This window comes from Salvelinus alpinus, chromosome 2 (genome assembly GCF_045679555.1).
Source record: "Salvelinus alpinus chromosome 2, SLU_Salpinus.1, whole genome shotgun sequence".
In the NCBI taxonomy this organism is placed as follows: Eukaryota; Metazoa; Chordata; class Actinopteri; order Salmoniformes; family Salmonidae; genus Salvelinus; species Salvelinus alpinus.
The window spans coordinates 12915514-12940550 of record NC_092087.1 but is presented as its reverse complement, the minus strand read 5'-3'; the positions used below and the strand labels follow the sequence as shown (position 1 = coordinate 12940550).

Genomic DNA, 25037 nt, shown 5'->3' with positions numbered 1-25037 from the left:
GTTTATGTGAAAAATGAGGAGGTGAGTGTATCTAAAATAAATGTTGACGCTTATAAACAAATCACTTCTGTAGCGTGGTATAGTCCCACCCCACCCCCTACACACACACACACAGCTCTTTTCTGTGAGATCTTTGTGACACTAACGCTGGGAATCGATGCTTTTTTGTTGACGTGATAGACAGACAAGTTGTTTTGAAAAAGAAATGAAAGTTGCCACAAAACACTTCTCCTCATTGCTGCTGGATTTTCCCCCCCTAATTATTTGCATTATCACAAGCACAAGAGATACAAGTACACAATGAAGTGTGTTACAGTGTTGTAAATCTGGTGTTCCACCACCATGTAATTACCCAATATGTAAAACCACTATGTGCATTGATTTACTAGTTCTAATCCAGGACAGGCAGCTTGGAGGCATGTTCAGACCAACATCAGGACATATTGAGCTGTGGGCCCCACGCCACGGCCTAGTCTCACTCTCGGTGTGTGTGTGTGGGCGTGCGTGTGCGTGTGCGTGTGGTGCTGTATTGCTGCTCTCATGTTCAGATGTGATTAACATAACTCCCGTGGGCCAGTTTCATCAGGCCAGTATAGGAACATAATATACAGTTCCAACAGGTGTTGAAGGATATTATTAGGAGATTTTCTCAGCTCGGGCTTCATATGGACATAGCCGCGGGAAGATGTTTGAAGGTGGGGGAGGGGGGGCATTTTGCCAGCGCTACAGACGGCTATATCGGTCTGCTAATACAGGACTAGTAAAAGCTCAGTGCACTTCTTTTGTGAAATATATTTGTATTAATATCATGTTTTTATTCTTATTTTTCAGGGGGTGCTGCAGCACACTCAGAACCCCTACTTCCTGCAGCTTTGCATATGAGAGACCTAGATAATTATGCAAGGTTTGTTTATACATCTGTTCTTTTTTAGAACAACCAAACCATGTGTCTGAATTTGTCTGTTTGTGCAAGTCGAAAGATATAATAAAAGGAAAGGAAAGAAAAATAGACATTGGAAAAGACAGTGTAAGAAAGACATTCAGGGTTCATGAGGTCAAACACACAAAGGAAGACAACGTTTGAAAGAGCGATACACTATTGTATCTAATCAGTTGATGAAGTGGTAAACAGATAACAGGTGAAGTAACTTCTCCTATAGTCTGATATGTCTTTCGTCATACCTCTACTAGCTCTGTACTATCTATCTGCCCTGTAGAGATCAGTCTCTACTAGCTCTGTACTATCTATCTGCCCTGTAGAGATCAGTCTCTACTAGCTCTGTACTATCTATCTGCCCTGTAGAGATCAGTCTCTACTAGCTCTGTACTATATATCTGCCCTGTAGAGATCAGTCTCTACTACCTCTGTACTATCTATCTGCCCTGTAGAGATCAGTCTCGACTAGCTCTGTACTATCTATCTGCCCTGTAGAGATCAGTCTCTACTAGCTCTGTACTATCTATCTGCCCTGTAGAGATCAGTCTCTACTAGCTATGTACTATCTATCTGCCCTGTAGAGATCAGTCTCTACTAGCTCTGTACTATCTATCTGCCCTGTAGAGATCAGTCTCTACTACCTCTGTACTATATATCTGCCCTGTAGAGATCAGTCTCTACTAGCTCTGTACTATCTATCTCCCCTGTAGAGATCAGTCTCTACCTCTGTACTATCTATCTGCCCTGTAGAGATCAGTCTCTACTAGCTCTGTACTATCTATCTGCCCTGTAGAGATCAGTCTCTACTACCTCTGTACTATATATCTGCCCTGTGGAGATCAGTCTCTACTAGCTCTGTACTGTCTATCTGCCCTGTAGAGATCAGTCTCTACTACCTCTGTACTATATATCTGCCCTGTAGAGATCAGTCTCTACTAGCTCTGTACTATCTATCTGCCCTGTAGAGATCAGTCTCTACTACCTCTGTACTATATATCTCCCCTGTAGAGATCAGAGCCTCTCAGTGAGACAGGGGATGTACTAAATGACTGAGGGAGCTGCTGCTGTTGATAATGACATTGATTGGCAAGTCAATTTAAAACAGCAGAACAGATTGTGTAACGTGTTTTATGTCCGAGTAGCAGAGCCTTGAGGTCCGAGAGCTAAATTCAGCCAGTCTGTTGTTGCATAAGTAGTATTGAAACAACACAATTTGTTTCAATCAGGTGTATTTGTCCAGGGTTACAATACAATCTGTTGGGGGTTCTGGAAGACCAGGGTTACAATACAATCTGAGGGTTACAATACAATCTGTTGGGGGTTCTGGAGGACCAGGGTTACAATACAATCTGTTGGGGGTTCTGGAGGACCAGGGTTACAATACAACCTGTTGGGGGTTCTGGAAGACCAGGGGTTCTGGAGGACCAGGGTTACAATACAATCTGTTAGGGGTTCTGGAGGACCAGGGTTACAATACAATCTGTTGGGGGTTCTGGCAGACCAGGGTTACAATACAATCTGTTAGGGGTTCTGGAGGACCAGGGTTACAATACAATCTGTTGGGGGTTCTGGAGGACCAGGGTTACAATACAATCTGTTAGGGGTTCTGGAGGACCAGGGTTACAATACAATCTGTTGGGGGTTCTGGAGGACCAGGGTTACAATACAATCTGTTGGGGGTTCTGGAGGACCAGGGTTACAATACAATCTGTTGGGGGTTCTGGCAGACCAGGGTTACAATACAATCTGTTGGGGGTTCTGGAAGACCAGGGTTACAATACAAACTGTTGGTGGTTCTGGAGGACCAGGGGTTCTGGAGGACCAGGGTTACAATACAATCTGTTGGGGGTTCTGGAGGACCAGGGTTACAATACAATCTGTTGGGGGTTCTGGAAGACCAGGGTTACAATACAATCTGTTGGGGGTTCTGGAGGACCAGGGTGTTATGCTGATGAATGAGGACCCAACAGCGACGTAATAGTAACAGAGTCTTTATTCCAGTATCAAACAAACAATGATTCTCCTGGATATATCAAAGGTAAATCCAAAACAGGAAACTGAAATCCTCTCGTCAGTAGAGAGGAACGACAGGAGACGCGACCACAGACTGCAGGTCGCTTCAGGAAGGCACAGGCCGTAGCTGACATAGACACCTGCTCACACGCAGCATCTGAAGAAGGCAAAAACACGACAGGGCGGAACAAGGACACAGGAACAGCAAACATCAAACAAGAATCCGACCAGGCAGAAGCGGAAAACAGAGGGAGAAATAGGGACTCTAATCAGAGGGCAAAATAGGGGACAGGTGTGAAAGAGTAAATGAGGTCGTTAGGAGAATGAGAAACAGCTGGGAGCAGGAACGGAACGATAGAGAGAGAGAGCGGGAGAGGGAGAGAGGGAGGAGGAGAGAGAGAGAGAGAAAGAGGGAAAGAACCTAATAAGACCAGCAGAGGGAAGCACAGGGACAAGACATGAAGATCAAAGACAAAACATGACAGTACCCCCCCACTCACCGAGCGCCTCCTGGCGCACTCGAGGAGGAACCCTGGCGGCAACGAAGGAAATCATCAATCAACGAACGGTCCAGCACGTCCCGAGATGGAACCCAACTCCTCTCCTCAGGACCGTAACCCTCCCAATCCACTAAGTACTGGTGACCACGTCCCCGAGAACGCATGTCCATGATCTTTCGTACCTTGTAAATAGGAGCGCCCTCGACAAGGACGGGGGGGGGGGAGGGAAGACGAACGGGGGCGCGAAGAAAAGGCTTGACACAAGAGACATGGAAGACAGGGTGGACGCGACGAAGATGTCGCGGAAGAAGCAGTCGCACAGCGACAGGATTGACGACCTGAGAGACACGGAACGGACCAATGAACCGCGGAGTCAACTTGCGAGAAGCTGTCGTAAGGGGAAGGTTACGAGTGGAAAGCCACACTCTCTGACCGCGACAATACCTAGGACTCCTAATCCTACGTTTATTGGCGGCTCTCACAGTCTGCGCCCTGTAACGGCAAAGTGCAGACCTGACCCTCCTCCAGGTGCGCTCACAACGTTGGACAAAAGCCTGAGCGGAGGGAACGCTGGACTCGGCGAGCTGGGACGAGAACAGAGGAGGCTGGTACCCAAGACTACTCTGAAACGGAGATAGCCCGGTAGCAGACGAAGGAAGCGAGTTGTGAGCGTACTCAGCCCAGGGGAGCTGTTCTGCCCAAGACGCAGGGTTTCGAAACGAAAGGCTGCGTAATATGCGACCAATCGACTGATTGGCCCTTTCTGCTTGACCGTTAGACTGGGGATGAAACCCGGAAGAGAGACTGACGGAAGCACCAATCAAACGACAGAACTCCCTCCAAAACTGTGACGTGAATTGCGGACCTCTGTCTGAAACGGCGTCTAACGGGAGGCCATGAATTCTGAACACATTCTCAATGATGATTTGTGCCGTCTCCTTAGCGGAAGGAAGCTTAGCGAGGGGAATGAAATGTGCCGCCTTAGAGAACCTATCGATAACCGTAAGAATCACAGTCTTCCCCGCAGACGAAGGCAGACCGGTAATAAAGTCTAAGGCGATGTGAGACCATGGTCGAGAAGGAATGGGAAGCGGTCTGAGACGACCGGCAGGAGGAGAGTTACCTGACTTAGTCTGCGCGCAGTCCGAACAAGCAGCCACGAAACGGCGCGTGTCCCGCTCCTGAGTAGGCCACCAAAACCGCTGGCGAATAGAAGCAAGCGTACCCCGAACGCCGGGATGGCCAGCTAACTTGGCAGAGTGAGCCCACTGAAGAACAGCCAGACGAGTAGAGACAGGAACGAACAGAAGGTTACTAGGACAAGCGCGCGGCGACGCAGTGTGAGTGAGTGCTTGCTTTACCTGTCTCTCAATTCCCCAGACAGTCAACCCGACAACACGCCCTTCAGGGAGAATCCCCTCGGGGTCGGTAGAAGCCACAGAAGAACTAAAGAGACGGGATAAGGCATCAGGCTTGGTGTTCTTATTTCCCGGACGATAGGAAATCACGAACTCGAAACGAGCGAAAAACAACGCCCAACGAGCCTGACGTGCATTAAGTCGTTTGGCAGAACGGATGTACTCAAGGTTCTTATGGTCAGTCCAAACGACAAAAGGAACGGTCGCCCCCTCCAACCACTGTCGCCATTCGCCTATGGCTAAGCGGATGGCGAGCAGTTCGCGGTTACCCACATCATAGTTGCGTTCCGATGGCGACAGGCGATGAGAAAAGTAAGCGCAAGGATGGACCTTATCGTCAGACTGGAAGCGCTGAGACAGAATGGCTCCCACGCCCACCTCTGAAGCGTCAACCTCGACAATGAATTGTTTAGTGACGTCAGGAGTAACAAGGATAGGGGCGGATGTAAAACGCTTCTTGAGGAGATCAAAAGCTCCCTGGGCGGAACCGGACCACTTAAAGCAAGTCTTGACAGAAGTCAGAGCTGTGAGAGGGGCAGCCACTTGACCGAAATTACGAATGAAACGCCGATAGAAATTAGCGAAACCGAGAAAGCGCTGCAACTCGACACGTGACTTAGGAACGGGCCAATCGCTGACAGCCTGGACCTTAGCGGGATCCATCTGAATGCCTTCAGCGGAAATAACAGAACCGAGAAATGTGACAGAGGAGACATGAAAGGCGCACTTCTCAGCCTTCACGTAGAGACGATTCTCTAAAAGGCGCTGGAGTACACGTCGAACGTGCTGAACATGAATCTCGAGTGACGGTGAAAAAATCAGGATATCGTCAAGGTAAACGAAAACAAAAATGTTCAGCATGTCTCTCAGTACATCATTAACTAATGCCTGAAAGACAGCTGGAGCATTAGCGAGACCGAACGGCAGAACCCGGTATTCAAAATGCCCTAACGGAGTGTTAAACGCCGTTTTCCACTCGTCCCCCTCTCTGATGCGTACGAGATGGTAAGCGTTACGAAGGTCCAACTTAGTAAAGAACCTGGCTCCCTGCAAAATCTCGAAGGCTGACGACATAAGGGGAAGCGGATAACGATTCTTAACCGTTATGTCATTCAGCCCTCGATAATCCACGCAGGGGCGCAGAGTACCGTCCTTCTTCTTAACAAAGAAAAATCCCGCTCCGGCGGGAGAGGAAGAAGGCACCACGGTACCGGCGTTGAGAGAAACAGACAGATAATCCTCGAGAGCCTTACGTTCGGGAGCCGACAGAGAGTATAGTCTACCCCGAGGGGGAGTGGTCCCCGGAAGGAGATCAATACAACAATCATACGACCGGTGAGGAGGAAGGGAGCTGGCTCTGGACCGACTGAAGACCGTGCGCAGATCATGATATTCCTCCGGCACTCCTGTCAAATCACCAGGTTCCTCCTGAGTAGAGGGGACAGAAGACACAGGAGGGATAGCAGACATTAAACACTTCACATGACAAGAAACGTTCCAGGATAGGATAGAATTACTAGACCAATCAATAGAAGGATTATGACATACTAGCCAGGGATGACCCAAAACAACAGGTGTAAAAGGTGAACGAAAAATCAAAAAGGAAATGGTCTCACTGTGGTTACCAGATACTGTGAGGGTTAAAGGTAGTGTCTCACATCTGATACTGGGGAGAAGACTACCATCTAAGGCGAACATGGGCGTGGGCTTCCCTAACTGTCTGAGAGGAATGTCATGTTTCCGAGCCCATGCTTCGTCCATAAAACAACCCTCAGCCCCAGAGTCTATCAAGGCACTGCAGGAAGCAGCTGAACCGGTCCAGCGTAGATGGACCGACAAGGTAGTACAGGATCTTGATGGAGAGACCTGAGTAGTAGCGCTCACCAGTAGCCCTCCGCTTACTGATGAGCTCTGGCTTTTACTGGACATGACATGACAAAATGTCCAGCAGAACCGCAATAGAGGCAAAGGCGGTTGGTGATTCTCCGTTCCCTCTCCTTAGTCGAGATGCGAATACCTCCCAGCTGCATGGGCTCAGTCTCTGAGCCGGTGGGAGGAGATGGTTGAGATGCGGAGAGGGGAAACACCGTTAACGCGAGCTCTCCTCCACGAGCTCGGTGACGAAGATCTACCCGTCGTTCTATGCGGATGGCGAGTGCAATCAAAGAGTCCACGCTGGAAGGAACCTCCCGGGAGAGAATCTCATCCTTAACCTCAGCGTGAAGTCCCTCCAGAAAACGAGCGAGCAACGCCGGCTCGTTCCAGTCACTGGAGGCAGCAAGAGTGCGAAACTCTATAGAGTAATCCGTTATGGATCGATCACCTTGACATAGGGAAGCCAGGGCCCTGGAAGCCTCCTTCCCAAAAACTGAACGATCAAAAACCCGTATCATCTCCTCTTTAAAGTTCTGATAATCGTTAGAACACTCAGCCCTTGCCTCCCAGATAGCTGTGCCCCACTCCCGAGCCCGACCAGTAAGGAGTGATATGACGTAAGCGATCCGAGCTCTCTCTCTTGAGTACGTGTTGGGCTGGAGAGAGAACACAATATCACACTGGGTGAGAAAGGAGCGACACTCAGTGGGCTGCCCAGAGTAACATGGTGGGTTATTAACCCTAGGTTCCGGAGACTCGGAAGACCAGGAAGTAGCTGGTGGCACGAGATGAAGACTCTGAAACTGTCCAGAGAGATCGGAGACCTGAGCGGCCAGGGTCTCAACGGCATGACGAGCAGCAAACAATTCCTGCTCGTGTCTGCCGAGCATTGCTCCCTGGAACTCGACGGCAGTGTTGAGAGAATCCATAGTCGCTGGGTCCATCTTGGTCGGATTCTTCTGTTATGCTGATGAATGAGGACCCAACAGCGACGTAATAGTAACAGAGTCTTTATTCCAGTATCAAACAAACAATGATTCTCCTGGATATATCAAAGGTAAATCCAAAACAGGAAACTGAAATCCTCTCGTCAGTAGAGAGGAAAACGACAGGAGACGCGACCACAGACTGCAGGTCGCTTCAGGAAGGCACAGGCCGTAGCTGACATAGACACCTGCTCACACGCAGCATCTGAAGAAGGCAAAAACACGACAGGGCGGAACAAGGACACAGGAACAGCAAACATCAAACAAGAATCCGACCAGGCAGAAGCGGAAAACAGAGGGAGAAATAGGGACTCTAATCAGAGGGCAAAATAGGGGACAGGTGTGAAAGAGTAAATGAGGTCGTTAGGAGAATGAGAAACAGCTGGGAGCAGGAACGGAACGATAGAGAGAGAGAGCGGGAGAGGGAGAGAGGGAGGAGGAGAGAGAGAGAGAGAAAGAGGGAAAGAACCTAATAAGACCAGCAGAGGGAAGCACAGGGACAAGACATGAAGATCAAAGACAAAACATGACACAGGGGTTCTGGAGGACCAGGGGTTCTGGAGGACCAGGGTTACAATACAATCTGTTGGGGGTTCTGGAGGACCAGGGTTACAATACAATCTGTTGGGGGTTCTGGGGGACCAGGGTTACAATACAAACTGTTGGGGGTTCTGGAGGACCAGGGTTACAATACAATCTGTTAGGGGTTCTGGAGGACCAGGGTTACAATACAATCTGTTGGGGGTTCTGGAGGACCAGGGTTAATATACAAACTGTTGGGGGTTCTGGAGGAAACACTGACCTATATAGTGCACTACTTTAGACCAGAGCCATATGGGGACCTGGTCAAGTAGTGCACTTTATAGAGGAATATGGTGCTATTTGGGATACAACCTAAGGAAGCAAGTAGGCTTTGATTAAATAGGGAATGGATCCCGTTGTGAGTAGATGGTAGATACTGTTCAAATTGACACCATTTGTACCGTCTGATTTGTACTGTCACTCACTTCTCTATAAGGAACTGTGGATTATTTACTGGCCCTGCTTTTTACTGCAGAACCACAACTAACTGTCTGGCTGTCTGTCTGTCTGTCTGTCTGTCTGTCTGTCTGTCTGTCGCAGGCGAGTGTGAATTGTGAAGAGGGAGTACTTGGTGTGAAAGTACTGTTTTCCCAGAATACTGATCAAATAGCTGCAGTGACGTCACTGGGCGCCTCTGCAAAGGCACCGACAAAGAGAGGGGAGAGAGCAGGAGAGGGGAGAGAGCAGGAGAGAGGAGAGAGCAGGAGAGAGCAGGAGAGAGCAAAGAGCAGGAGAGAGGAGAGAGCAGGAGAGAGGAGAGAGCAGGAGAGGGGAGAGAGCAGGAGAGGGGAGAGAGCAGGAGAGAGGAAAGAGCAGGAGAGAGGAGAGAGCAGGAGAGAGGAGAGAGCAGGAGAGAGGAGAGAGCAGGAGAGAGGAGAGAGCAGGATAGAGGAAAGAGCAGGAGAGGGGAGAGAGCAAGGGATGGGAGAATAGAGTATTAATGCTGCTGAGGGTTTGCAGGTTGCAGATATTCTCTTTCTGTCAGCCTGTTTTCCCCCTGATGATTCTGACTGACGGCAACCTCTGGAGTTTGGATCTCTTCTTCTGTTATCCTGATGGAGTGATGCAGAATGAATGGAAGGGCATCCTAAGCCTCTTCTCCTCACTGTCTTTGATCTGCCTCACACACCAGTCTACACCCTCATCTTGTCTTCATATATCCTGACATTTATGGGATGTTTCTTTCCTCTATGTGCTGTTAATGTTTGTATCTGACTGTGTGTCCACAACAAGGTGTCTCTCTGTGTCTACTGTATTCTAGGAGCCCAGTAACAAGCGGGTGAAGCCCCTGTCCCGCGTCACCTCGCTGGCCAACCTCATACCTCCAGTCAAGACTGCTCCTCTGAAGCGCATAGGACAAACACTGCAGGTACAACAGTACACCACATCATAAGATAGCTATGCTGACAAATATGACTACAGAGGACAACCACTGCAGGTACACATAAAGAGTGACTAAATGCTTAATTACAATAATGTCGTTAATAACACCTTACAAATACAACCTAGAGGTTTAATGCATTATCCTGTGGTTATAATGCATTGTAACGCTTGTCATAAGCATGTTTGACCCTCTTATAAGGTCTCATTATCATCTCATCATGATCATGATACTAAGTAACTTAGCTGATGTGTTTGGCCGTCGCAGAAAGCCCAGCCATAGCCAGCTAATCGATTATGTTCTAAGGAGAAATCAATCACTTTCCACTAAGTACGCCAGCCCTCCTCTGACCTGTGTGTGATGTCATGCCGTAACGTGTTGTGATATGTTTTGTTCTGGCTGGTGTTGATAACACACACCAGTGTTATTATGCAACACGAGGCTCAGTGATTGAAAGGTGGGAACGTTCACGCCTGATAATCATTGGTACGTGTCCTCTACGATTACGTCCCAAATCGCACTACTTTTGACCAGCGCGCTACAGGGTACAATTTGGGACGCATCACCTATGGGACACATATGAAGGGCTTTGACCTCAAACCTGACCTCACTATCTTCACACTGGGTTTGACTAGAATAGCAGACAAGATCATCTACACACAACATTACAGTAACATTCGATATCAGACATAAGACAACTATGTGTTTGTATTGTCTTTTCATACCCTTCTAGGTTGGTGTCCTGTGACGGTGTCCTGTGACGGTGAAGGGGAATTTTTCTCATCTTTGTGCCTCTTTCTATTCCGCAGCGTTCCATCAGCTTCCGCAGTGAGAGTCGGACGGAGACGCTCATGCCTCCTCGACCATGGACGCGGCCGGCCCCGCCTGCCAACACCAAGCGGCGAGACAGCAAGCTGTGGAGCGAGACCTTCGACGTGCGGCTCGGACACCAGATGCTGTCCTCTAAGGAAATCAAACGCCAGGAGGTAATGGTTTTCCTCAGAGTTACCATGGGAGAACACTGTTACAAAATGATAGAAAATACCTGCTCACTGCTCCTGTATAGTTTAATGCAACTTTTAGACCAGAAGGTTTTCGTCTGGCTTTGATTTCAAGGAGTTTAACTAACATTACATTGGAGGTTGTGTGTGTGTTTAAACTCTTAGAATAGCATGCTTATAACAAGGATGTACATCTTCTAGAATGAAATATGCTTAGATTAAGTGCCCATGGCAAAACCCAAAGCCAGAAAGAGAGATTCCCTAGTCTATGAGCAGATCCTGCCTGATAAGCACTGATGGGAGAACCACAGCCGTCTTACAGAGGAGCAACAGGGTCAGGAGTGGAGGGAGGGGCTCCAATAACATCCCAGCTGCTTATTTTTCTCTCACCCCTCTGTCTTTCGTTCTCTCTCTCCCCTCTCTCTGTCTTTCGCTCTCTCTCACCCCTCTCTCTATCGCTCCCTCATGCCCCTCTGTCTTTCGCTCTCCCCTTTCTCTCTCTCCCTCTCTCGCTCTCCCCCCTCCCTCTATCTCTCCCTCCTCTCACTCTCTTTCTATAGCTCTCCCCTCTCTCTAGCTCTCCCTCTCTCCCCCCCCTCTCTCTAGCTCACCCTCTTTCCCCTCTCTCTCTGCCCTCTCTCTCTCTCTCTCTCTTTCTCTCTCTCTCTCTCTCTCTCTCTCTCTCTCTCTCTCTCTCTCTCTCTCTCTCTCTCTCTCTCTCTCTCTCTCTCTCTCTCTCTCTCTCTCTCTCTCTCTCTCTCTCCCTCTCTCTCTCTCCCTCTCTCTCTCCCAGTCTTAAACTCAGTCACAGAGGGGATCGAGTGCTATATCACTTCACAGTTTTAACAGTTAAAATTAGAAGGCCTGTCTGAAACATGCCCACCCCTCCCTCCACTGAAATGAGGCCTCCTCCTCTCAGGCCACACAGAGTAGACATCAAAGGACAGGGGATATGGGATAGGGGGTTCACAACAGAACCCAGCTGTCCACTGGGAAGTATTGCATGTTTAGGGGTCAACGCGGTCCTATGCTTTTCTCTCTGTGTGCACAACAGAAGTCTTGTGGCTTTAGAGAGGCGAAGTGTTGAAAGCTCATCTTTCTGCAAAGACCTTTAGATTTGTCAGTCTGCCATTTGTTATTTCATACATGTAACTCCTTCTTCTAAAAAGACAGAAAGAAAGAAATTATGTTTATATGTTTTCAATGTTATTTGTTCATGGTGGTAAAATAGCTGATGACTTGTTGTTTTTCTGAGATGTTTGACTAAACGAGGACCCTTGTTTCACCGTTCTCTCGTTGTCTTTACTTCCTCTGTGTGTTTGCAGGCCATCTTTGAGCTTTCTCAGGGCGAGCGGGATCTCATTGAGGATTTGAAGCTGGCCAAGAAGGTACCAGCTGCTTATTCAATCAAGATCATTTCCCTTTTTCCTTTTCATTGAGCCTATCACAGCTAAGTTATTCTACCCTGGTGATCAGCCAGTCTCCGGTTTCCCCTGTGCTCCCACAATCACACACCTATGTGTGTGTGTGTGTGTGTGTGTGTGTGTGTGTGTGTGTGTGTGTGTGTGTGTGTGTGTGTGTGTGTGTGTGTGTGTGTGTGTGTGTGTGTGTGTGTGTGTGTGTGTGTGTGTGTGTGTGTGTGTGTGTGTGTGTGTGTGTGTGTGTGTGTGTGTGTGGTTTCTCCCAAGACCTTGTTACTCACACAGCACTTTCTGTGAATGACCATTAGGCTACGTGTTCTGTGAATGACCACATGTTCTGAATGGGACGTACAAGACACCAACAGATGTTTAGGTTATTTATGTCCAATACTGTTTCTGAAAATATATTTAATATCTTCTGGACATGTCCCATTTGACGTCAGTTACCTTTCTTAGTGCTGTTTTGGAAAATGTTTTTTTTAAACTTATATTGGGTGTGTAGTTTATATGATCCCTCTACGCTTGGCTCAAGTAACTTATCTGGGTCAACCACTTGTAGATGTCCACACCACAAGCTACCAATTAACATGCCAAAACCCCAAGGGTTTTTCCATCTTTAGAGCACACGCTTGATTTCAATGCTTTCAATGCTTCTAAAGCGTGTTTTAATGAAGCACATGGGTAATATAAGGGGATAAATCCAGTTTGGTTCCATTGTTACTGTTTTCATTGAAGCGTTCTCCTCTCTCTGTACCTGCAGGCGTACCATGACCCCATGCTGAAGCTGTCCATTATGACAGAGCGTGAACTCACCCAGATCTTCGGAACCCTGGACTCCCTCATTCCGTTGCATGAAGGTGAGAATGGAAGCTTGTGTAGAGCCATAGGGAAACCTCACACAAACACAGAAGCCATCACACACAGAATCACGCACACACAGAGTCACGCAGGCACACATCCACACACACACACGCACGCACGCACGCACGCACGCACGCACGCACGCACGTAGTTCTTACACCTAAAAGAGCCGTTAGACAGAGGCTGAGACCTCTCCTCCCTCTCATCCCTCAGATCTACTGAGTCGACTGCGAGAGGCCAGGAAACCAGACGGCTCTACAGAAACTGTGGGACACATTCTAGTGGACTGGGTAAGACCATTCCGCCTGATGTTATAATTCTGTTGTAATAATATAGGGTGGTGAGGGTTTCCTGGCTATATGACCTAAACAGGAAAAATGGATAGATGAACTTTATTATCTAATTGTTTTAATAGTTTTAATTACGATTTTTACTTTGCGAGAAATCAGGCAGTTGTATCTTCATACTACACATGCCCAAGGTGGGGATATCTAACAACCAACCACATGTACTTCTGCAACAAAGTAGAGAAGAGGGTTATTACAGAGATCCAGTTTAGTCTATTAATCAGGTTGACAGGCATGTCAAATGTCCTGCTCAGGATTAGCATGATTTTTGTGTCACATTCTTTCTACAGCATCAATTTACTTGAAACTTTTCTGAGAAAGGACTTCAGCCATCCAGAACACCAAAACAGCTAGTTTACAAGGCAGCCTGAGATGTTTTGTTTTCCATAATGGAGCTATCTTATAAAAACAGATTCATCCCCTGTGTCTTAAGGACCTTTTGGCCTAGTTCTTTTTTGATTCCCAATTATCTCTCTCTCTGTGTGTGTGTGTGTGTGTGTGTGTGTGTGTGTGTGTGTGTGTGTGTGTGTGTGTGTGTGTGTGTGTGTGTGTGTGTGTGTGTGTGTGTGTGTGTGTGTGTGTGTGTGTGTGTGTGTGTGTGTGTGTGTGTGTGTGTGTGTGTGTGTGTGTGTGTGTGTGTGTGTGTGTGTGTGTGTTTGTGTGTGTGTTGACCCAGAGAAACTTCTATTGGTGTGAAGTCAGGTTACCCTGTGTGGAGGTTGAAATCAAAGCTCTTAACTAACATGCAATCTTAACTTCCTCACAATACGTGCAGTAACACTTTAGCTGGACAGTGAGCTGGAACCAGGCTAGTTCTGCTGTGTTGTGAAGTGTGTTAGTGTGTCCAGGGCTGTTTGTTAGTGTAAGGATGCTGAGCAGCTCCTCTACCATCCCTCCATCCCTACTTCCTGTTTACACTAGGTAGTTATGGAGGAAAACAATGCATGCTTGACAGGAACGCGGAGAGCATCTGCTTCTCAGCTGTTTACTTGCCCTAGTTCTACCTCTCCTCTGAACTCCGTTCCACTGCAGAAAGATGTCAATGTGGTTGCATAATAGAGTACATATTTCCCAATTCCACTTCATTTCCATGGTAGATGGCCTTAATTTATCTATCGGTTACATTAACACTGTGACATCGTTCTGGCTCTGACTGCACCAGCCCAGTGACATTCCTATAGTGTTCAATGTGATGTAGACCAGGTACAATATATATTGAATAGATCTGGTGTCCATTTAAAGATGAAGAGACTAGTTGTATGGTAGACCTACACAGAGCTAGAACCCAAATCAAATCAAATGTTATTTGTCACAGGTGTAGTAGACCTTACAGTGAAATGCTTACTTACAAGCCCTTAACCAACAATGCAGTTTTATGAAAATACAAAAAAAAGAAGTATGAAATAAAAGTAACAAATAATTAAAGAGCAGCAGTAAAATAACAATAGCGAGGTTATATACAGGGGGTACTGGTACAGAGTCAATGTACGGGGGCACCGGTTAGTCGAGGTAATTGAGGTACTTGGGGGTAGAAGCTGTTAAGGAGCCTTCTGAACCTGGACCATGCACTCCTGTACCGCTTGCCTTGCAGAAAAAGAGAACATCCTATGACTACGGTGGCTGGAGTCTTTGACCATTTTTAGGGCTTTCCTCTGGCACTGCCTGGTATAGAGTTCCTGGATGGCAATGAGGGGGAATAGGTGTTGTTGTGCCCTCTTTACAGCTGTCTTGCGACCATGATAGTTTGTTGGTGATGTGGACACCAAGGAACTTGAACCTCTCAACCTGCTCCACTACAGCGCCGTCGATGTGAATGGGGGCGTGCTCGGCCCTCCTTTTCCTGTAGTCCACGATCATCTCCTTTGTCTTGATCACGTGGTACCACACGGCCAGGTCTCTGACCTCCTCCCTATAGGCTGTCTCATTGTTGTTGGTAATCAGGCCTACCACCATTGTGTCGTCGGCAAACTTAATGATGGTGTTGGAGTATGCTTGGCCACGCAGTTGTGGGTGAACAGGGAGTACAGGAGGGGACTAAGCACGCACCCCTAAGGGGCCTCCGTGTTGAGGATCAGTGTGGCAGATGTGTTGTTACCTACCCTCACCACCTGGGGGCGGCCCGTCAGGAAGTCCAGGATCCCACTGCAGAGGGAGGTGTTTAGTCCCAGGGTCCTTAGCTTAGTGATGAGCTTTGAGGGCACTATGGTGTTGAACGCTGAGCTGTAGTCAATGAATAGCATTCTCACATAGGTGTTCCTTTTGTCCAGGTGGGAAAGGGCAGTGTGGAGGGTAATAGAGATTGCATCATCTGTGGATCTGTTGGGGCGGTATGCGAATTGAAGTGGGTCTAGGGTTTCTGGGATGATGGTGTTGATGTGAGCCATGACCAGCCTTTCAAAACACTTCATAGCCACAGACGTGAGTGCTACGGGTACATAGTCATTTAGACAGGTTACTTTGGCGTTCTTGGGCACAGGGACTATAGTGGTCTGCTTGAAACATGTAGGTATTACAGACTGGGTCAGGGACAGGTAGAAAATGTCAGTGAAGACACCTGCCAGTTGGTCAGCACATGCTCTGACTACAAGTCCTGGTAATCCGTCTGGCCCTGCGGCCTTGTGAATGTTGACCTGTTTAAAGGTCTTACTCACATCGGCTACGGAGAGTGTGATCACAGGCTAGCCAATAGGAAGGCTAGCCTAGCTAAATAGGCAGGCTAGCCTAGCTAAATAGTCAGGCTAGCCTAGCTAAATAGGCAGGCTAGCCTAGCTAAATAGGCAGGCTAGCCTAGCTAAATAGGATGACTAAAGACAGTACAGTATAGGGAGTACAGAGATAAAGTTGTCTGGCTGGCTGTTACTGCCTGAGCAGGATGAGATGATGACTTTAAGGAATGAAAAGTAATAAAGTCGGCAAATAAAAACTGAGCACAACTGAAATATTTGATCAGATATCGAAAACCGTGATACATTTTTCCTCCGACCTCAAAAAGAATTATGGAACATGCACACTGCATAAGAGATCCTGCAATAAATATTAACTTGACTGAAGGTGAAACTCAATTACTGACCTCTCTCTCCCTCACCTTTTTCTCTTCCCCACCTCTCTCTCCCTCCCTCCCTCCCTCTCTCTCTCCCTCCCTCTCACTCTCTCCCCCTCCCTCCCCCCTCCACCAGTTACCATGCCTGGACTCCTACAACTCATACTGCAGTAACCAGGTGGCTGCCAAAGCTCTGCTGGACCATAAGAAGCAGGACCACCGGGTGCATGACTTCCTGCAGCGCTGCCTGGAGTCGCCCTTTAGCAGGAAGCTGGACCTGTGGAACTTCCTGGATATACCCAGGAGCCGGCTGGTCAAATACCCTCTGCTGCTCAGGGAGATCCTCAAACACACACCTAACGACCATCCGGACCGTCAACACCTGGATGAGGCAGTGAGTGGATTTGGTGATAGACATGAATGCATAAACACACACAACCCTGCACTAACACCCCCCCCCCCCACACACACACACAACCCCCCACTAACACCCCCCCCCCCCCCACACACACACACAACCCCCCACTAACACCCCCCCCCCCCCCCCCACACACAACCCCCCACTAACACCCCCCCCACACACACACAACCCCCCACTAACACCCCCACCCCCCCACACACACAACCCCCCACTAACACCCCCACCCCCCCCACACACAACCCCCCACTAACACTACCCCCACCCCCCCACACACACAACCCCCCACTAACACTACCCCCCACTAACACTACCCCCCCCCCCACACACACACAACCCCCCACTAACACTACCCCCCCCCCCACACACACAACCCCCCACTAACACTACCCCCCCCCCCCACACACAACCCCCCACTAACACTACCCCCACCCCCCCACACACACAACCCCCCACTAACACTACCCCCCACTAACACTACCCCCCCCCCACACACACACAACCCCCCACTAACACTACCCCCCCCCCCCCCACACACAACCCCCCACTAACACTACCCCCACCCCCCCACACACACAACCCCCCACTAACACTACCCCCCACTAACACTATCCCCCCCCCACACACACACAACCCCCCACTAACACTACCCCCCCCCCACACACACAACCCCCCACTAACACTACCCCCCCCCCCACACACAACCCCCCACTAACACTACCCCCACCCCCCCACACACACAACCCCCCACTAACACTACCCCCCACTAACACTACCCCCCCCCCACACACACACAACCCCCCACTAACACTACCCCCCCCCCCCACACACACAACCCCCCACTAACACTACCCCCCCCCCCCCCCCCCCACCCACACACACAAAAACTTAAACCACACTTTTCATTCCCTCTTCTTGTCACCAGATCAACATGATCCAGAGCATCGTGGCTGAGATCAACACCCAGACGGGCGAGTCAGAGTGTCGTTTCTACAAGGAGCGCCTCCTCTACCTGGAAGACAGCCAGAGAGACCTGCTCATTGACAGCTCCCGCATCCTCAGCTGTCACGGGGAACTGAAGAACAACAGGGGTGCTGTGAGTAGAGCTGCCTAGCATCGATCACTATTAACGCTTTGGAGTGTAACACACAGCAGACCTGCTACACCACACAGCTATAAAAAAAACTACAATAACAGGTAGCTTTCGTCATGCAAACACAATGCAAACACGACTCAGTGTAGCAGCTCTTTAGCGGTAAAACGGCATGGCAACATCTGATGACAGGGAGTTCAAATGCATACTAACACTCTACTGCTAGGTACGCCTTCTGATGTAAGTAAGGTCAACGCTGAGGATATTTGTTTGGCATTGAATGAGGCACAGTTTTACGTTTGTACCGTACAGAGATATGAATGACCTCTAAATCCACACAGACCTGTGATGGTACGAGCAAACCCTTTGACCATGACCCCTAAAGCACCTCACTCTGTCACCACATATCAATACGTCTACTGGGGTCAGGGGTCAGCTCTGAGAGCATTGGTTCACCTGTAGGCCCTCGCTGGGGCATCTTTCCTGCTGAGGGACAAGAGGTTTCTGAGGTCAAGCACAAGAAGACCGATTTCTGAAACATCCAGTCAATCACTCTGTTCCGTCAACACTGTTACATAAATTACATAACAACCACAGGCAGGCGCAGGGCGGCCGGGGCCAAGGAGAGCAGAGAGAAGGTGTAAGCTAACCCATCGCCAAGCCAGAGGGCAATGTCCTTAAACATGCCTAGGATACACTCTAACATAGGCTTACAACATGTGTGGCTCCCGAGTGGCACAGCGGTCTAAGGCACTGCATCTCAGTGCTAGAGGCGTCACTACAGACCCTGGTTTGATTCCAGGCTGTATCACACCTGGCTGTGTTTGGCAGTCCCTTAGGGCGGTGCATAATTGGCCTAGACTTTGTCCGGCTTAGGGTTTGGCCGAGGTAGGCCGTCATTGTAAATAAGAATTTGTTCTTAACTGACTTGCGTACTTAAATAAAGGTGAAAAATATAAGAAAGAAACACATGTGCATAGTGTGTGTTTAGAAAAAAAACATTATCTGGTGACATCCTGAGGAGATGATTGGGCTCTGGGTGCCGAAGTGAGGAAAAAACATTATCTGGTGACATCCTGAGAAGATGATTGGGCTCTGGGTGCCGAAGTGAGGAAAAAGCATAACGTTGTGGACTGTCAGTCAGAGAGAGGGGTCGGAACATTTGTTTCATCTCCTCCCTTCAACCAAAGCCTTTAATTTGGGTTTTGTTCACCATGTTTGTACCGCATGGTACAAATTGGAAGCACCTGGTCACGTGTTGTTAGATGTTAGACGTTGTATATATCCCGATCCATCATGGGGTGGTAGTAGTAGCATACTGGTGGTTTGGGTTTGATACGGTTCAGTTCCCACCATCGCTCCTGATTCAACCCAGCAGTAATAACAGGGTAGTGGTGGTGTGGAGAGGGACGGAGAGAGAGAAGGAGTAATCCCAGGAAAGGAGAGACAGAAGGCTATTAATCAGGCTGTGCTACGCTAGCTCACCATGACCGACCCAACCGGAGGCACACACAGCCTTTCAAGTCTGGTGGGGAAAAACAGTGAAACATTACCATATTGTGTTATAACAATCAACCAATAAATCCACATGTATTATACGGAAAAATGACTAAAGCCATTACACTAAAGATCTGCACATTCATTTAGCTATTTTTCTATTGGCCATTTTTGTTTTATCAACTGTTAATATGAGAAGAATAGAAGGCTACAGGTCGTTAGAATCAAGGTGAGGTCGGGTCAGTGTGACTCACAGTCGCCTAACATGCCTTTGTCTCTGTCTATCTGCGGTAAAGTGTTGTTATTTAAGGAGGAACACTGACACAGAGAGAGAAATACAACCATATGAAAGTTTCTCTTGTTTCATCTTGTCACGCTGGTTTCACCTAAACCAGCCCATTGAAACCTGAGGGTCTTCATTCAGACACACAGAGCCTGTACTCACATCCGCCACAGATGTTCATTTCCTATATGGTCAACCATGACCGGCTTGTGTTCTATATTAGACTCGTTCTTATACCATCTTATAACAGTATCTCACAAAGGTAAAGAGTTGTTTTTAAGTGAAAATGGAAATGTTGAGAGAAGACAAATCCCTGTTTGATGGAGTATTGTTAGTGGGTGTTCTATCGTCAGGGTTCACTGTATTCTTACTCAACACAACCCTGGATGCCTCTACATCACATCTCTGCTAAAGTCTGTTACAACATTATATAACTTCTTTGTCTCTACTCCCTTAAAAGTCTTCCAGTGTTTACTAAACACTGGTCCTCTTAAACGAAACAGTGGCAGTGTTACAGGAACACATCATCCCTTCCTACTCCAGTTCTGAACTTGAAATAAAAGTTGAAGATGTTCTCTTTATGTATCATGCAGTGGCAGCTCATGAAGTCATTCATCACATGGAAAGGAAAGAAATGTGCCAAAGTATCTCTGAGAGTTGTGTATGAAATAGAGCGTGTAAACTGGAGTGTGTTTACAGTAAAGATACCACCCATGCTGGTGTTGTTCATACTATTTTCTAGTCTGAGGAGATTTTCTGGGAGTAGTTGGCCTGCTGCTGAAATATCTGGCCCTGTTTGGTCCAATGACCTTATTTCCAATGTAGCTATGAATTGTATTGTGTTATGGTGTATTGCAATTTTTTGTTATTGCTTACTGCTGCCTCCAGGGCTCCCTTGATAAATATATTCTAATGAGATCTCATTGAGTAATCTGGATAAATATGTTTTAAATGAGGAAAAAGCAGCAGACCCTTACACCTTCCTTTCCCCTCGTTCTCCAGAAGCTGCATGTGTTCCTGTTCCAGGACGTGCTGGTCATAACCAGGGCCATCACCCACAGCGAGCAGCTGCACTACCAGCTGTACCGCCAGCCCATCCCAGTCAGAGAGCTGCAGTGGGAGGACCTGCAGGACGGGGAGATCCGTCTGGGGGGCTCCATCAGAGGGGCCTTCAGCAACAACGAGAGGAGTGAGTGTTTAATCCATAGAATTACATATAGAACACTGGAATATGAATTATAGGATCTCTATGGTTTATCCCTAGTGGATAACGACTGTGGCCGCCGATAACTGGAGCTTGACACCCCTATCCTATTAATAATAACTGGAGCTTGATACCCCTATCCTATTAATATTAACTGGAGCTTGACACCCCTATCCTATTAATAATAACTGGAGCTTGACACCCCTATCCTATTAATAATAACTGCAGCTTGACACCCCTATCCTATTAATAATAACTGCAGCTTGACACCCCTATCCTATTAATAATAACTGCAGCTTGACACCCCTATCCTATTAATAATAACTGAGGCTTGACACCCCTATCCTATTAATAATGTGGTCATTGACTTGGATTCGGCCTGTATCTAACTTCATCTCTCCTCTCCTTTCCCACATCAGCCAAAAACTTCTTCAGAGTGTTGTTTCATAGTGGCGGCCAGCTCCAGTCCCACTCGTTCCAAGCCAGCGATGCCTTCAACAAACAGCAGTGGCTCAACTGCATCCGCCAGGCCAAAGGAGCCGCTGAGTCGGCCGTGGGGGTGGTGATTCCTGTAGGGGTGGGAACCAGTAGCAGTGACCCAGACCCCCGTCCAAGCCTACTCAGCCCCCAGAGACCTCTGAGTCCTACAACACCTCCCCTCTCAGGAGCACTGGCCCCCCAGCCAGAGAGCATGGACCACAGTGACAGTGACTCGTCTGTAGACTCTCCAGATTGTAGCATGGACATGGACACGACCGAGGCTTCTGACTCCACCACAGGCTGGCCTGGCTCTGCCCAGATGGACCAAACAGACTCTAGTAGCAGCAGCAGGCCAGCAGAAGTGTGACCACTGGGGTGTCAAGGCTACAGCTGGGCAGTATTGGTGGTAACATGGCGATGTTCTTTATATACGGGAGGGAGGCAACACAGTGGGTGGATATTGTAGAGCACTTATTTTCTCTACCCCTTTTTTTCATTTGTTGTTTTTCTCTTAACTTTCTTTCTATGAGACAGTGGTGTAGTCTATAGCAGTGGTATCCATGTGTCTTAGCTGTGACTGGCAGGTCTACTATGGATGTCTACATGGAGATGAAGGCAGCCATGACTGGGACCTCAGGACAGTATTGTTGTTGTTGCTCCTGCTCTGTCTCTTGACCTCTGCTGTGGGCGGAGTCCTCCTGCCCTACAGACAGCTTCCTCTCATCGCCTTCTCACCACAACTAGAAACACTGCCATCACCCCTTATCCCACTGCACTACTACTGTGGTCTCCCAGAGCGAAGAGAATACATGGATGATATTCTTTTTATATATATAGAATATATTGTATGTAGGAATCTAGAGAACCTGTTGTGTTTGCAATAATTGACCCAGTCAAAATGACCAGAAGAATGTTTTCAAAGACAATCAATATGATGATATGTTGTTGTTGTTAGGACTTGACATGGGGTTAGAGTTTATTTTGTTAAGGATGGGTTACAACAGTGTTAATGGGGCAGAGTTGTTTGCTACAGATTCTTCCCACATCTTGGCCAGAACTATGATGTTCCAGAACTATGGCGTTCCAGAACTATGATGTTCCAGAACTATGGTGTTCCAGAACTATGATGTTCCAGAACTATGGCGTTCCAGAACTATGGCGTTCCAGAACTATGATGTTCCAGAACTATGATGTTCCAGAACTACGATGTTCCAGAACTACGATGTTCCAGAACTATGGCGTTCCAGAACTATGATGTTCCAAAACTACGATGTTCCAGAACTATGGCGTTCCAGAACTATGATGTTCCAGAACTACGATGTTCCAGAACTACGGCGTTCCAGAACTACGACGTTCCAGAACTACGGCGTTCCAGAACTACAATGTTCCAGAACTATGATGTTCCAGAACTATGATGTTCCAGAACTATGGCGTTCCAGAACTACGATGTTCCAGAACTATGGCGTTCCAGAACTATGATGTTCCAGAACTACGATGTTCCAGAACTATGGCGTTCCAGAACTATGATGTTCCAGAACTATGATGTTCCAGAACTATGGCGTTCCAGAACTACGATGTTCCAGAACTACGATGTTCCAGAACTATGGCGTTCCAGAACTATGATGTTCCAGAACTATGATGTTCCAGAACTATGGCGTTCCAGAACTATGATGTTCCAGAACTACGATGTTCCAGAACTATGGCGTTCCAGAACTATGATGTTCCAGAACTATGATGTTCCAGAACTATGGCGTTCCAGAACTATGGCGTTCCAGAACTATGGCGTTCCAGAACTATGATGTTCCAGAACTACGATGTTCCAGAACTATGGCGTTCCAGAGGTCAGCAATTGGCATCTAGAACTGGCCTCTTGGTAATGTAACCTAGTATAAACACATCACTCAGAGGGGAGAGCTGTTATTATTGGTGGGTCAAGCTGGTTTGATTAATCTATTGGGTGTTTATTTTTTATATCCTGTCTAAAGTTCAATTCTGCATTGGTGGGAAAGGGCTCATAAGTAAGCATTCACAGTAGTCTACACCTGTTGTATTCTGCGCATGTGACATTTTTATTTTATTTTAAATTAATATGAGTTTGAAAATGATAGGACCACCTATTTCTCCACAAGTAGGAAGTAGGAACAGAAGCATTTTACAGCAAGTAAACAGCCCTTCCTGGAGGAAGCAAGATTCTCAGTGGTGTTAAGAGTCAATGTCTTACAGAGAAGCTTTGTATTAAAAACAGTATTAAATTAATTACTTTTAGTGTGTTTTAGTAGTGTCAGGTTTTTAATCACCCAAAAAGTTCTTTACTCACTGGACATTTGTGTAAAAAGCGATGCTGAGACTTTTGTATTGTTTAAAGAAGTAGTGTCATATAGCTAAACTCAGACCAGTCCTCTGTCCTGGGTGCTCTCGGTGTTGAACTGGTAAACTAGGACTGCTAAATCGTTGCCAAAAATGTGTACGTGTCGGGTAATTATAATCTTGTGGAAGTTTACTTGTGGGGCCTCATGTTCTCTTTCATTTGTATAGAATGTCACGTGTTAAAAAATGAATCAGTTTGACCAAGTAATCACTAAAAGAAATATCCAAAATACAGTATATTATTTTATTCTTTTGTTTTTTAAAGAAATGTATTGAAATGTATTCTTTAGGATGTCTATTTATAGTAATTTTTTTCTATGAATTAATGTTATATGCTTTTGTTTGGTTCATGCTGGAGACTAGAGGTGAGAATTATGGTTGTACAGGGAGATATGGGAATGGGAAGGGCATAAGGAACTAGACTGGAAAAGAAGGGTTTCAGAACTAGCTACTTATGTGGCTGTAGGCTATGTAAACCTTCAGACACATGCACTTGAAAGGTAAAGAGACTATATTGAAATATGATATATGAACTGACTGAAAAAGATTGACATGAACATGTATAACCAAATGGAATTTAGACTGTACCAAATAAAAGATATGAACCAAGCCATATTTGTCATGTTTATTATGGTCTGTTGTGATATTAACCTATATTCCATGTAATGACTTATCATTTTTCACATGTAGCTGTGTTCAAGAAAGTCAATTTCTAGCTATACAATGCAATTGCTATTTCACTGATAAGATTTTTACAATAAATTACAGTACATCAATACCTTAGCAGATGCTTGCTAGACTCATGACAAGATACTGCAGTTGTGAATACTACCTTTGAATCCCTCTATGTAACAACATGTTCGTCAAAATAATAAAAAATATAAATGTTTTATTGTCACATACACTGGATAGGTGCAATGAAATGTGTTGTTTTACAGGGTCATACAATGTATTACTACAATATAATTAGAGTTTAGTCCCCATTAGCTACTGCACATGCAGCAGCTTCTCTTCCTGCGGGGTCCACTTAAAACATACAAATACATGACAATGTACAGAACAGTACCAGACAACAACATAAGATATTACATTAAATAAAAATAAATCAATAAACAATAAGAGTAAAAAAATAAACAATAATATATATATATATAGGAAAGACACCAAGTGACATTTTTTTAAAACTATTTACACACTATTCATATATACATATTAATATTATTGTATACAGTACAGTTAAATTCAATATTTAGAAAGAATTACAACAATGTATAAGATTAGAGGATTTTTTGTGTGAATTTACAATAAAGTAAAATGTCTCACAACTACAGTG

General features: G+C 46.8%; 1 protein-coding gene across 5 annotated transcripts in view; it reads left to right on the top strand.

Moving 5' to 3' along the window:
* The window catches only part of LOC139554154 (rho guanine nucleotide exchange factor 3-like), a 95754-nt gene extending 71441 nt beyond the window's left edge, over window positions 1–24313 (top strand). For 3 of the 5 annotated variants that reach the window (XM_071366990.1, XM_071366989.1, XM_071366988.1), the window contains 9 exons: window positions 9573–9680; window positions 10502–10678; window positions 12019–12081; window positions 12875–12971; window positions 13189–13265; window positions 16499–16756; window positions 17706–17876; window positions 20656–20842; window positions 21277–24313. In XM_071366990.1, the coding sequence (XP_071223091.1) occupies window positions 9573–9680; window positions 10502–10678; window positions 12019–12081; window positions 12875–12971; window positions 13189–13265; window positions 16499–16756; window positions 17706–17876; window positions 20656–20842; window positions 21277–21704 (1566 nt within the window). In that variant the 3' untranslated portion in view covers window positions 21705–24313. Of the gene's footprint in view, window positions 1–831; window positions 905–9572; window positions 9681–10501; window positions 10679–12018; window positions 12082–12874; window positions 12972–13188; window positions 13266–16498; window positions 16757–17705; window positions 17877–20655; window positions 20843–21276 lie in introns of all 5 variants that reach the window. The other 2 variants (XM_071366992.1, XM_071366991.1) reach the window with 1 other exon arrangement.
* Window positions 24314–25037: the final 724 nt, after the last annotated feature.